Raw genomic sequence first — 14,738 nt, 5'->3', positions numbered from 1 at the left:
ATGGCAACCCACTCCAGTACTCTTGCCTGGAGAATCCCATGGACAGAGGAGCCTGGCGGGCTACAGTCCATGGGGCCAAAAGGAGTCAAATACAACTGAGCAACAGGGCACACAGACACACACACTCAGCAAACTAAGATCCTACAAGCCACGCCTTGGCCAAAACCACCACAACAAAAATTTTTTTTAAGGATACATGACTTCATGTTCAAGTGATTTTTTTGTTTCACAAACCACCCACATGTTACAATGCATCTTCCAGGCGCTTGAGAGAGAGAAGTGAAGTGAAGTGAAGTGGCTCAGTCGTGTCCAACTCTTTGTGACCCCATGGACTGTAGCCAGCCAGGCTCCTCCGTCCATGGAATTTTCCAGACAAGAATACTGGAGTGGGTTGCCATTTCCTTCTCCAGGGGATCTTCCCGACCCAGGAATCAAACCTGGGTCTCCCGCACTGCAGGCAGACACTTTACTGTCTGAGCCACCAGGGAAAGAAGGGAGGACTATTAATGACTTACCTACAAGGCAGGTTACATGAGTTCTGTCCCAGCCGAGGACATGTGGTCTCTCTAATCGTGGGGCTCCTGCCTTTGGAGATCCTTTTTCTAAGCTCCCTGAGCTCCTTGGTTTGCCATCCGCTCCTCCACTGCATTCCCAGCCCCTGTTGCTCCACGAATCATCCTGTGCATTAGCATGGGACCTTAGACAGTGTGCGGGTAGCAAATCAGATGATCAGAAAAGCACTGGCATGTGGTGTATGTTTGGGGAGTGTTAATTTCCTTTGTTGCCATCCAACCTCTCTTTGATTTCCTTTGATTTTCTTTCTAATTTTTTAGTTTTTTGGCCACACTGCACGGCATGTAGGACTTATTGCCCCTACAGGGACCCACCCGAGCCCCTTCCTTGAAGTGGAAGGGTGGAGCCTTAGCCACTGGACCACCAGGGAAGTCCTGCCATTTGATTTCTTAATAGCTTTTTGTCCTTGTTGTTGGGCCCACAGCTGGGCTTGTGGGAGCTTAGTTTCCTGACCAGGGATTGAACCCCCCGACCCGGCAGTGAAAGCACCAAGTTGTAACCCCTGAAACCACCCCCCTTTCTTTTTTTGAAATAAAATTCACCCATTTAAAGTATACAGTTCAGTGGCTTTTAATATATGCATATGGTTGGGCAATCGTAACCACAGACAATTTTAGAATAGTTTCATCACTCCTGAAAAGAAACCCTGTACCATTTATCTACCCACCTCCCAGCCCTAAGCAACCCGCAGTCTACTTCCATCTCTGTAGATTTCCCTGTTCTGAACATTACATATTCATAGACTCCTATAAATGTGTGGTTCCCTTGATTTTAAGGCGAGGGGGCTCATAAAAGGTGAGAGGTGAAAAGACCCTTCCTGGGAGGTGAGTAATTGGGTGTCTGATCAGAGAGGAGGCGGCGGAGGGCAGCCCACCGGGGTCTCGGAGCTGGTTGGTGGTCTGGAGCGCCCTAACCTGGCTTTCCTGCTCCTGGCTCTGGGAGGGCCCGCCCATCAGGCCTCGTGCTCTGGAAGCTCGTGTCACCACCCGGCCTGGTGTATCCTCGCGCGGTCGCAGTTAATGCGGTGGTGCGATGACAGTTTCTTTCTCGCAAAGGGCGGAGGAGCGGACGCAGTCAGGGGTTAGGGGTGCAGGGACTGTTCCACACGCCCTGTTGACTAAGGGCTCTCAGGGAAGTGACCCAGATGCAGCCATTTCTAGAGAGCAGAAAGCCCCAGGCAGAATCTGCCTTCCCCATGGAGCCCAACTGGACTCCACCGCCTCCAGGGTTCTTCCCATCAAAGAGTACTGAGATGGTCCCGAGAAGTTCTGTTAATGAAGCGGGAGCTCTCGTCTCCTGTGGCTTCCCCACAGGCTGTTAGGATGGCATCCCTCCCATTATTTTTGTAAAAATTTTTAAATTGAAGGATAATTGCTTTACAATGTGTTGGTTCCTGTTGTACGTGAATCAACCATGTGTAGACATATATCCCCTCCCTCTGAAGTCTCCCTCCCTCCCCTCTAGGTCGCAGCAGAGCACCAGGCTAAGCTTCCTGAGTTACATAGCAACTTCCTACTAGCTATCTGTTTTACATGTGATAATGTATATATCTCATTGCTACTCTCAATTTGTCCCACCCTGTCTTTCCCCATTTCTTAACACACACTGAATGTGATTGATATCATAGCAATGCATACATGCATGCCAACTCACTTCAGTCACGTCCAACTCTTTGGAACCCAATGGACTGTAGCCTGCCAGGCTCCTCTGTCCATGGGGATTCTCCAGGCAAGAATACTGGAGTGGGTTGCCATGCCCCACTCCAGGGGATCTTCCCAACCCAGTATTCAAACTCCTGTCTCTTACATCTCCTGCATTGGCAGGCAGGTTCTTACCACTAGCACCACCCAGGAAGCCCTGACATCTCAGCAGACCTAGGGCAATTGAAGGTGAGAAGTGGAAACAGCAGTAGCCAGAAAGTTGCCCTGGTTCTAGCTTTGCATGGACAAATCAACATGTTTGTGACCTGAGAATGCGTCTGCTCCTTTTTCTGTGTCTGGGATAGTAGGCAAAATGCGAATTTTGAATGAAAGTATTCTGAGCTCCCAAAGTAATAAGGATGGAGCATAATCTAAGTGAACATTCTGGTGAGTGGGAAGCATAACGTGCCTTTGCGGCTTCATACTTTGTGATACGCATTTCCTTGGTCTGATGTGCAAAGTGATAATCATGGAATCTAGCCGCTACAGGAAAGAGTTTCTAAGACTTAACACGAGTGCCTGCTGGGTGCTGCTTGCTGCTTTTTCTTTTTCAATTTTTTTTTAAATTGAAGGATAATTGCTTTACAGAATTCTGTTGTTTTCTGTCAAACCTCAACATGAATCAGCCATAGATATACACATATCCCCTCCCTTTTGAACCTCCCTCCCCATCTCACCCCTCTAGGTTGATACAGAGCCCCTGTTTGAGTTTCCTGAACCATATAGCAAATTCCCATTGGCTATCTATTTTACACATGGTAATGTAAGTTTCCATGTGACTCTTTCCATACATCTTACCCTCTCCTCCCCTCTCCCCATGTCCATAAGTCTATTCTCTATGTCTGTTTCTCCACTGCTGCCCTGTAAGCAAATTCTTAAGTACCATTTTTCTATATTCCGTATATGTGCGTTAGAATATGGTATTTATCTTTCTCTTTCTGACTTACTTCATGCTGTATAATAGGTTCTCGGTTCATCCACCTCATTAGAACTGACTCAAAGGCATTCCTTTTTGTGGCTGAGTAATATTCCATTGTGTATATATATCACAACTTCTTTATCCATTCATCTGTTGCTGGACATCTAGTTTGCTTCCATGTTCTAGCTACTGTAAATAGTACTGCAATGAACAATGGGATACATGTGTCTTTTTCGATTTTGGTTTCCTCAGGGTATATACCTGGGAGTGGGATTGCTGGGTCATATGGTGGTTTTATTCCTAGTTTCTTAAGGAATCTCCATATCATCTTCCATAGTGGCAATATCAGTTTACATTCCCACAAACAGTGCAAGAGGGTTCCCTTTTCTCCACACCCTCTCCAGCATTTATTGTTTGTAGACTTTTTGATAGCAGCCATTCTGACTGGTGTGAGGTGATATCTCATTGCAGTTTTGATTTGCATTTCTCTAACAATGAGTGATGTTGAGTATCTTTTCATGTGTCTGTTAGCCATCTGTATGTCTTTGGAGAAATGTCTGTTTAGGTCTTTTTCCCACTTTTTGACTGGGTTGTTTGTTTTTCCGGTATTGAGTTGTATGAACTGCTTGTATATTTTGGAAATTAATTCTTTGTCAGTTGTTTCATTTGCTATTATTTTCTCCCATTTTGAGGGTTGTCTTTTCACCTTGCTTATAGTTTCCTTTGCTGTTTAAAAGTTTTTAAGTTTAATCAGGTCCCGCTTGTTTACTTGTGTTTTTATTTCTGTTACTGTAGGAGGTGGGTCATAGAGGATCTTGCTTTGATTTATGTCAGTGAGTGTTCTGCCTATGTTTTCCTCTAAGAGTTTAGTAGTTTCTGGTCTTACATTTAGGTCTTTAATCCATTTTGAGTTTATCTTTGTGTATGGTGTTAGGAAATGTTCTAATATCATTGTTTTACATGTAGCTGTCCAGTTTTCCCAGCACCAATTTATTGAAGAGGCTGTCTTTGCCCCATTGTATATTCTTGCCTCCTTTGTCAAAAATAAGGTACCCATAGGGGCATGGGCTTATTTCTGGGCTTTCTATCTTGTTCCATTGGTCTATGTTTCTGCTTTTGTGTCAGCACCATACTGTCTTGATGATTGTAGCTTTGTAGTATAATCTGAAGTCAGGAAGGTTGATTCCTTCAGCTCCATTCTTCTTTCTCAGGACTGGTTTGGCTATTCAGGGTCTTTTGTGTTTCCACATGAATTGTTAAATTTTTTGTTCTGGTTCTGTGGAAAATGTCATTGGTAATTTGATAGGGACCACATTGAATCTGTAGATTGCGCTTGGTAGTATAGTCATTTTCACAATATTGATTCTTCCTACACAGGAACATGGAATATCTCTCCATCTGTTTATGTCATCTTTGATTTCTTTCATTAGTGTCTTATAATTTTCTGTGTACAGTTCTTTTGTCTCCTTAGGTAAGTTTATTCCTAGATATTTAATTCTTTTTGTTGCAGTGGTGAATGGGATTGATTCCTTAATTTCTCTTTCTGACTTTTCATTGTTAGTATATAGAAATGCAAGTGATTTCTGTGCATTGATTTTGTATCCTGAAACTTTGCTAAATTCACTGAATAGCTCTAGTAATTTTCTGTCTTTAGGGTTTTCTATGTACAGTATCATGTCATCTGCAAACAGTGAGAGCTTTACTTCTTTTCTGATCTGGATTCCTTTTATTACTTTTTCTTCTCTAATTGCTGTAGCTAGGACTTTCAGAACTATGTTGAATAATAGTGGTGAAAGTGGACACCCTTGTCTTGTTCCTGATCTTAGGGAGAATGCTTTCAGTTTCTCACCATTGAGAATAATGTTTGCTGTAGGCTTATCATATATGGCCTTTACTATGTTGAGGTAGATTCCTTCTATGCCCATTTTTTTAAGCGTTTTAATCATAAATGGGTACTAATTTTTGTCAAAGGCTTTTTATGCATCTATTTTTATATCATATGGTTTTTATCTTTCAATTTGTTAATATGGTGTATCACATTGATTGATTTGCATATATTGAAGAATCCTTGCATCCCTAGAATAAACCCAACTTGATCATGGTGTATGAGCTTTTTGATGTGTTGCGGAATTCTGTTTGCTAAAGTTTTGTTGAGGATCTTTGCATCTATGTTCATCAGTGATATTGGCCTGTAGTTTTCTCTTTTTGTGTTGTCTTTGTCTGGCTTTGGTATCAGGGTATGGTGGCCTCATAGAATGAGTTTGGAAGTGTTGCTTCCTCTGCAATTTTTTGAAAGAGTTTTATAAGGATAGGCATTAGCTCTTCTCTAAATGTTTGATGGAATTCTCCTGTGAAGCCATCTGGTCCTGGGGTTTTGTTTTGGGGGAGATTTTTGATCACAGCTTCAACTTCAGTGCTTGTAATTGGAGTTGTTCATAATTTCTGTTTCTTCCTGGTTCAGTCTTGGAAGATTGAACTTTTCTAAGAATCCGTCCATTTCTCCCAGGTTATTCTGTTTGCTGCTTTTTCTGACTCCAGCTCTGTTGCTGAAACAGAGTCCTTGTGATGGCCAGCAATAGTCACCAACTTCTGTTTGTTCTCAAATGCGGTGTAATAACAAGAAGAGAGTCAAAGGCTTGATTTTAAGATAATTGTTTTAAAGATTCAAATTGGGACTTCCCGATGGTCTGGTAGTTAGGACTCCAAACTTCCACTGCAGAGAGCACAGGTTCCATCCCTGGTCAGGGAACTAAGATCTAAGATCCAGCATGCCTAAGTGGCATGCCTAGTACATAAATCAATTTTTAAATAAATAAAAACTTCAAATTGAAGTGTATTTCCTCACCTGTTCATGCCCAGGTCATGCCTGTTAATTCATGTTCTTGGGCTTCTCAGGTGGCTCTAGTGGTAAAAAATCAGCCTGCCAATGCAGGAGACATAAGAGTTGTGGGTTCGATCCCTGGGTCAGGAAGATCCCCTGGAGGAGGGCACGGCAACCCACTCCAGTATTCTTGCCTGGAGAATCCCCATGGACCGAGGAGCTTGGCAGGCTGCAGTCCACAGGGTCGCAAAGAGTCGGACACGACTGAAGTGATTTAGCTCGCTTGCTCGGTATGATGTCACATTCTTATGCTCTATTTCATAATAGGCAGAGTTGTTAAAAAAAAAAAAAGCTTTAATTCTAACAAATTCTAACAATTTGCATCCTAATGGCTCTGTGTGTGCTAGTCTACTTTCTTTCTCAGGGAGGCTTTGACTTTAATGTAAGAGATCCTCAAGGATCCTCCGGTGGCTTCAGAAAATCGAGATAGATGAGTAGTTACATTTTTAGAGTTCCTTTTCAGCATGGTTTATCCATCCAGATTGGCCAGGGTAAGCGATGGTCAAAAAACCACCAGATTTGGGTGCGTTCAAGGAGCAAGGATTGATTCCTTGTTTGCACTGGAGGTCTCTTGTGAGTTGGCTGTGGGTCTGATCTGTGTTTTTCTCTGGAACCTGATCACATGGAACCTGACAGATCAAACTGCAGAGGAAGAGGGAGTACAGTGGAATCCCCATCGTGGAAGTGATGCCACTTCCCTGATGTCCTCGGCCAACACAAGGCACATGGCCACACACCTTCAAGTGGTCAAGAAATCAATTCAGGAAGAAACATTTGCAAATATTTCTGAATAGTCTTAGAGGACCACCATGCTTCATGCCCATAGACCTTTGGGCTTCCTCCCATATAGTTATGTTGATCTGTTTATCTTTTGCTTACAAATATAATTAAATTAGCTATTGCAGGGACAGGACATGACAGATATTAATACACTGCGTGCTCTATTTCAAAGAACTCTTTTTACGGTGCTGCAGAAAATTTTTCAAAGAAGCTTTCTAATGCTCACTTGGTATAGAATTTAGCAAAAGCTAGCATGAGCTTTCATTGCAGGAGAAGTCCTAAGAGGAGAGGAAGGAAGGGGTTTTCTTCTCTTCCAGGCTCTAGTACACAAACCCACTGCCCTCCTTTTTCTGTGTATGTGGCCCGGAATGTGGTGTCAGTCACCACAATGCTGGAATCAGACAAAACAACGCTGGATCAGTAAGAGACGTTACCTTCTCTCCTCCTCACTTGGGAAATAGGTAACATGCCTCTCTAGTGTAATACCCGACTTCATTTAATGAAATACATGTCGAGGTTTAGTGGGAAATACACAGTCTTAGGCAAATCATATTGTTGTTGTTCAGTCGCTCAGTCGTGTCCAACTCTTTGCGACCCCATGGACCGCAGTGCACCAGGCCTCCCTGTCCATCATCAGCTCCCAGAGCTTGCTCAAACTCATGTCCATCGAGTCAGTGATGCCATCCAACCCTCTCATCCTCTGTCATCCCCTATCCTCCTGCCTTCAATCTTTCCCAGCATCAGTGTCTTTTCTAATGAGTCAGTTCTTTGCATCAGGTGGCCAAAGTATTGGAACTTCAGCTTCAACATCAGTCCTTCCAATGAATATTCAGGGTTGATTTCCTTTAGGATTGATTTGATCTCTTTGCAGTTCAGGGGACTCTCAAGAGTCTTCTGCAACACCACAGTTAAAAGCATCAATTCTTCGCCGCTCAGCTTTCTTTGTGGTCCAACTCTCACATCCATACATGACAAGTGGATCATATATTGTCCTTTTTTGGGGGGAGTGGGAGGTGCTCTGGGTCTTCACTGTGGCAAGCAGGCTTCTCTAGTTGCAGCATGCAGACTTAATTGCCCCTTGGCTTGTGGGGCCTTTAGTTCCCCGACGAGGGATCACACCACAGTTCCCTGCATTGGAAGGTGAATTCTTAACCACTGGATCACCAGAGAAGTCTCCATGTACTGGTTTTAAGTGCCAGCTTTAAAGGAAGGTTTGCACTAGGTCACCTGTGAGGACCCTCCCAGTTCTAAACGAGTTGAGCAGGACACAATTTCTACCACTCACTTTCTTAATACTTCTCTCTCCTAGGGATTATGGCACAAGTAGCAGTGTCCACGCCGCCCATTGCACACGAGGAGTCCTCGGAGAGCAGAATGGTAGTGACCTTCCTTGTGTCTGCTCTTGAGTCCATGGTGAGATGGTTTGCAGTTCTATAAAATGTCATCTGGTTGGATCACTGCTGAATTACGAAACACTTCGCCAACACGTCAGACATTCAGCTACAGAGTTAAATCCTATTTGTGTACACATACCCTTTTTAAGAAAGAATGATGGGCTTGTCAGATAATTAAGAACTGTTTTCCTACTTTATGGATGGAATCATATTAAGCTAAGCTCTCCAGATCTGAAAATTTAATGCAGGCATTTCTGTTACCTTGTTTGAAAATACTTGTTTAAATTCAAAGGTCAATTAATAATCTATTTATATGCATCTATTTACATCCGAAGTATAAACTTTACCCAATGGGTAAAAATTTGAGGGGAAATCTACATAACCTCAGGGGCTTCTCTGGTGGCTCAGATGGTAAAGAATCTGCCTGCCATGCAGGAGACCTGGGTTTGATTGCTGGGTTGGGAAAGACCCCCTGGAGAAAGGAATGGCTACCCACTCCAGTATTTTTGCCTGAGAATTCCATGGACAGAGGAGCCTGGTGGGCTACAGTCCATGGGGTCACAAAGAGTAGAACACGACTAACTTACATAATCTCAAAGCATCTGATTACAAGATACTTATGGATTAAACAAGGAACAATCACTAACTTTATAAAAGTGGACAAACTTGACAGCCACCTCCTTAATCAAGTGACCAACAGGAACATGGGCAGAGATGGGCCAGAGGGACCTCTGGAGCTTCCTGGTGGGAGGCACTCAGAAGCAGCAGTACTGCTTCCTGGTCGAAGGAGGGAGCATTGAACAAACCCAAAATAACTGGGCTGCACTTCCATAAATGTCAGTCTCGTGCAAGACAAAGAAAGACGGAGATCTGTCTGTCCCACATGGAAAGAGACTGGAGAGACAGGACAGCAAAAGAAAGTGCAACCCTGGATTGGATCCTGGACCACGAGAAAATCAGCTAGAGAGATTTTGTTTTTCTGTAATTTTGTGTTTTTTCTTAAAGCAGACCTCCCAGGCCCCACGAAATTTGGATCCACCCATGTAGATAACATTTCATTCTGTTTTTCATTTCAGTGTAAAGAACTGGCCAAGTCCAAGGCGGAAGTGGCCTGCATCGCTATGTATGAAGCAGATGTGTTTGTTATTGGAACAGAGAAAGGACGTGCTTTTGTCAATGCCAGGACGGATTTACAGAAGGATTTTGCAAAATACTGTAGGTGTTAACGATTTTATCCTTTGTATTCATAAATCTTACAGGCAAGACTTATATATTGTTTTCTTCTAAGATGTCATCATGGTGGCCCCATGGAAAAGAATCTGCTTGCAGTGCAGGAGACCTGGGTTCTATCCTTGGGTGGGGAAGATCCTCTGGAAAAGGGAATGGCCACCCACTCCAGTCCTCTTGCCTCGAGAATCATGGACAGAGGAGCCTGGCGGGCTACAGCCTATAGAGTCTCAGAGAATCAGACAAGACTGAAGCCACTTTGCATGCATGCACGTTAAGGATGTTATCCTTTGTATTTATAAATCTTAGAATATTTGCAGGCAAGACTTGTGTGTTGTTTTCTTCTAAGATGTCATCAGCATTATCCTAAAAATGGTTTGGACACATCCCTTTGACCTAGCAAAACACTGAGTCCAAGACCTCTCCCGTTTTTGCTTACTGGCTCCAGGCAGGGAAGACCAACCTCTGACCCGCTGTCTGTTCTGCTAAGTCACTTCAGTCGTGTCCGACTCTGTGTGACCCCGTAGACGGCAGCCCACCAGGCTCCCCCGTCCCTGGGATTTTCCAGGCAAGAGTACTGGAGTGGGGTGCCATTGCCTTCTCCAGCTGTCTGTTCTAGAACCTCGCAAATCTTTTTAACTCTCTTTTGCCCCCTGGTGTCTCCCCGCAGAACTGCAGCTCTGAATTAAGTCGTGTGCTCTGAGTCAGGCAAGATAGAAATCAGTTCCTCCAGCAACTCCCAGACAAGCCAGAAGGTTGAAGACTCAGTCCACTCTTGTGTTTGCACCCCAAAGGAGGAGGCTCAGACTGAGGGATTCCTTCCCAGCTGCTCTGCACTGTGCCACGTAGAAGGAGAGGCACACACAGGCAGCACTGTGCCACGTAGAAGGAGAGGCACACACAGGCACACCAAATGCTGAGAATCTTCCTACGCCTATGCTGAAGTCTCTTCTTGGTTTTCCAGTGGCTGGGGTGCCGTAGCTTCTCAGATGGTCTGTAGTTCTCGAAGAGGTGTTCTGCTCCATCTATTGCTAATTTGGTGTATCCGTGGAAGAAAGAAGGCCTGTTGCTTCCTAGTCTGCTGTCATGCCAACATCATTCTTGCTTTTGAAGAATTTTTTTTTTGAAGTATAGTTGATTTTACAATGCTGTGTTAGTTTCAGGTGTACAGCAAAGTGATTCAGTTACACCTGTGTTTATATATTTTTTCAGATTGTTTTTCGTTATGGGTTATTGAATACAGACCCCTGGGCCACCATGCAGTAGGTTCCTGTTGTTTTTTGAAGACTGTTTTTCACTCGCTACGAAACCTGGCTTGACAGTTTCTTTCTCTCCAGCCTTTTTTTCTGGCCATGGTGCAAAGCTTATGGGATCTTAGTTCCCCAACCACGAATTGAACCTGCGCCCTCGGCAGTGAAAGCATGGCGTCCCAACTGCTGGACTGCCAGGGAATTTCCTTCCTCCAGCCCTTCAGCTGTTTCATTCCATTGTCTCCTGGCTGCCACTGTTTTAGATAACAAAATTAGGTTAGAATTCTTATTTTTGTTCCCTTGGAGGTAATGTGTGTTTTTCCCTAGCTCTGTCTCGTCTTTGGTTTTTAGCCATTTGACCATGAAATGCCTATTTATGACCTTCTTTGCTTCTGCCTTACTTGGTCTGTGGAGTTTACTGAATCTGCAGGTTGATGTCTTTGTTAACAGTGGACGTTTTTGGCTATCATCTCTTCAAATATTCATTCCAATTCTCTTCATTTACACAGAGAGGGAAAATCGCTCTTTATTGTCTCACAGGTCATTAAGGCTCTGTTCCTTTTGTGTATGTGTCCCTTTTTATATTCAAGCTTCAGATTGGATAGTTTCTACTAGCGTTTCTTTGAGGACACTGATTCTTCCTTCTGCCATATCCAGGGCACTATTCATCTGGGGAAATTTTCATTTCCACCTGTTTTCCATTTCGAAAATTCCATTTTCTTTCTTCTTTCTCTGGTTAGCATTTTCATTTCTCTGTTGGAATTCCCCTTATACTCATTTGTTGTGCTCACCATGGCTATATAAAGTCCTTCGTGTGTTTATAGCAGTTGTCTTAAGTCCTTATCTGGTCATTTCAACTGAGTCATTAGTGGTTCTGAGTCTATAAATTGCTTTTTTTCTCTTTTGATCATGGGTCACATCTTCCTGCTTCTTCACATTTCTAATTTTTTGTTTTTTTGTGTATGGAGCTTTTGGGTTTTTTTTTTTTTTTACTGTGCTGTACAGCATGTGGGATCTTACTTCCCCAAACAGGGATTGAACCTGTGCCCCCTGCGTTGGGAGCCCAGAGTCTTGACCACTGGACCGCCAGGGAAGTCCCTACTAATTTTAAATTTCATACAGGGTATTATGCATGCTATGTTGTAAAGGTCTGCTAAATAAAACTGCGTTTTGTTCTGGCAGGCAGGTCACCTGGTCCCCACGTGGACAAGTGATGTCCTTGGCCCTGGAGGATCCATCCCTCTTAGTCTTGGAGGGAGGCCCCTCCTCCTAAGATGTGCCCCTTAGTTTTACAAAGTGTTCAACAAGTTTCCCAAACCTGGCGAATGCTAAACCCTGTTTAAATATGTTTAAACCCTGTTGGCTGTTAAATCTCTACTAAACAATTTAGCTTCCAAACGTTGCTTCTACTTAAAGCCTCACCCTGTGCTTGCACAGTTTGAGGACCAATTGAGGCTCCTCTGGTGGCTCAGATGGTAAAGAATCCGCCTGTAGTGCAAGAGACTCGGGTTTGATCCCTGGGCCAGGAAGAGCCCCTGGAGGAGGAAACGGCAACCCACTCCAGTATTCTTGCCTGGGAAATCCCATAGACAGAGGAGCCTGGCGGGGCTACTGTCCGTGGGGTCGCAAAGCGTGGGACACGACTTAGCAACGAAAACAACAAGAATCCGAGGGAAGTTGCTGTGACGATATTGGGTCTTCCACCTTGTGACTCACTCTTCTCCAGAACTTCCGCTTCACTGTCTAACCACAATGGCGGTCCTGACCTGTGACGTAGATTTCCTCATGTCAACTAAGTCCCCTGCTGTTAGTGCCCAGGCACTCAGTTGTGTCCAACTCTTTGCAGCCCCATGGACTGTAGCCCACCAGGCTCCCCCATCCATGGGATTCTCCAGGCAAGAATACTGGAGTGGGTTGCCGTTTCCTCCTTCAGGGAATCTTCCCGGCCCAGGGATCTTGCATCTCCTGCATTGGCAGGCAGATTCTTTACCCCCAGCTGCTTTTTTTGGTTAAGCTCTATTTCTCCCGGAACCCCAGGTGAAGTAAGGAGTTCCCACAGGGGAAAAGCCAGGTCAGCATGCATCTCACTCCCTGTGTTCTTCCCTCCTTTCAAGGACATCATTGCTTTCTGGTTTTGCCTATTTCTGACTGTTCTTCAAAGCTTTCATGTAATCGATCCTAGAACTTGCCTTGGTGGTCCGAAGGTTAAGATGCCATGTTTCCAATGCAGGATCCATGGGTTCAATCCCTGATCAGGGAACAAGGATCCTACGAGCCACGCGGCATGGCCAAAAAAAAAAAAAAAAGAAGTAATTCATCTTAAGATTTTGTTCAGAGCTAATCACTGGGGGGCTGGTCCTAAATCTCTGCAGTTCTGAGTGTCTTCCTGCCTAGTGACTTGCAAACTCAGTAGTAAATAATTTTCTATGATATTTCCCTTTGAACTACTAAATTCTGTTTCCTCATATGTGAATCATTGATTGTTTATCCATAGAGTCATTTCAGAGACTATCACCTTGTTATTTGACCCTATTTTTTTAATTAAAAGATCCTGTTTTATGTCAGTTCCTTTCCCCCTTTTTCCTTCCAGCACTGGAAGCATGGATATTAAGGAAATGAACTATACAGGTGCTTGGCTTCTGACTTTGTACCGATGGCTTATTCACAGGTGTTGCTGAAGGGCTGCAGGAGGTGAAACCCCAGGCCCCGCCAACGCCAGCAGGAGGCAGGTTGATTCAGGAGAAACGGAAATCCTGAGAAAGGCTGTTGAAGACTATTTCTGCTTTTGTTACGGTAAAGCTCACCTTAGGCATTCATTCCCTGACTAGTTCACTACAGAAGATGGTGGTGGTGTTTAGTCGCTCAGTCGTGTCCGACTCTTCTGTGACCCTATGGACTGTAGCTGCCCCCAGGCTCCTCTATCCATTGGATTCTCCAGGCAAGAATACTGGAGTGGATGGCCATTTCCTTCTCGAGGGGATCTTCCTGACCCAGGGATGGAACCCTCATATCCTGCATTGGCAGGCTGATTCTTTACTGCTGAGCCACTAGGGAAGCCAACGAAGATGGTATTCAGTTCAGTTCAGTTGCTCAGTCGTGTCCGACTCTTTGTGACCCCATGAACCACAGCACACCAGGCCTCCCTGTTCATCACCAATTCCCAGAGTTTATACAAACCCATGTCCATTGAGTCGGTGATGCGATCCAACCATCTCATCCTCTGTTGTCCCCTTCTCCTCCTGCCTTCAATCTTTCCCAGCATCAGGGTCTTTTCAAATGAGTCGGCCCTTTGCATCAGGTGGCCAAAGTATTGGGGTTTCAGCTCCAGCATCAGTCCTTCCAGTGAACACCCAGGACTGATCTCCTTTAGGATGGACTGGTTGGACCTCCTTGCAGTCCAAGGGACTCTCAAGAGTCTTCTCCAATACCACAGTTCAAAAGCATTGATTCTGTGGTGCTCAACTTTCTTTATAGTCCAACTCTCACACCCAGACATGACTGCTAGAAAAACTATAGCCTTGACTAGACAAACCTTTGTTGGCAAAGCTGGTATTAGAGATCATTTTATCAGTCTGACTATATAAACTCTCTCTAACATTAGAGAAATCCACATTTTCATCAAGTGAACAGCCAGTTAAGTACCAGATCAACTTGGTCTCTTCCCATTTGTCAGAACATCTGGATACATCAGCCTTCAGTCTGCGGAGCCCCCTCCCCACGGCCACGTAGTTATGACAGATGTTCATGCTTGGTTCACACACCAGCCTCATCCTCATTGGTCTCCCCACAGGCCTGGAGACAGGAATTTTTTTTAATTTATTTTTTAATTGGAGGAAAATCGCTTTGCAGTGTTGTGTTGGTTTCTGCCATACAACAGCGACAAATCAGCCATAATTATACACATATCCCCTCCCTCCTGAGCCTCACTCCCCTGAGATGGTTTTTTTTTTTTAAATACCTACACAATGCTTTAGATAGGGGTGTTCCCAGGTGGTCCAATGGTTAAGAATCTGT

General features: G+C 44.3%; 1 protein-coding gene across 1 annotated transcript in view; it reads left to right on the top strand.

Moving 5' to 3' along the window:
• LOC102266843 (general transcription factor II-I repeat domain-containing protein 2) overlaps window positions 1-14,738 on the top strand; it is a 46,735-nt gene that overhangs the window by 8,419 nt on the left and 23,578 nt on the right. Inside the window, 4 exon segments of the mRNA XM_005892858.2 lie at window positions 8,163-8,266; window positions 9,324-9,462; window positions 13,393-13,436; window positions 13,439-13,517. Coding sequence (XP_005892920.2) covers window positions 8,168-8,266; window positions 9,324-9,462; window positions 13,393-13,436; window positions 13,439-13,517 — 361 coding nt within the window. The 5' untranslated portion in view covers window positions 8,163-8,167.

Source organism: Bos mutus, chromosome 25 (assembly GCF_027580195.1).
Source record: "Bos mutus isolate GX-2022 chromosome 25, NWIPB_WYAK_1.1, whole genome shotgun sequence".
Classification (NCBI taxonomy): domain Eukaryota; kingdom Metazoa; phylum Chordata; class Mammalia; order Artiodactyla; family Bovidae; genus Bos; species Bos mutus.
Note: the sequence above shows the minus strand (reverse complement) of the source record. Positions and strands in the feature narration are given on the sequence as shown.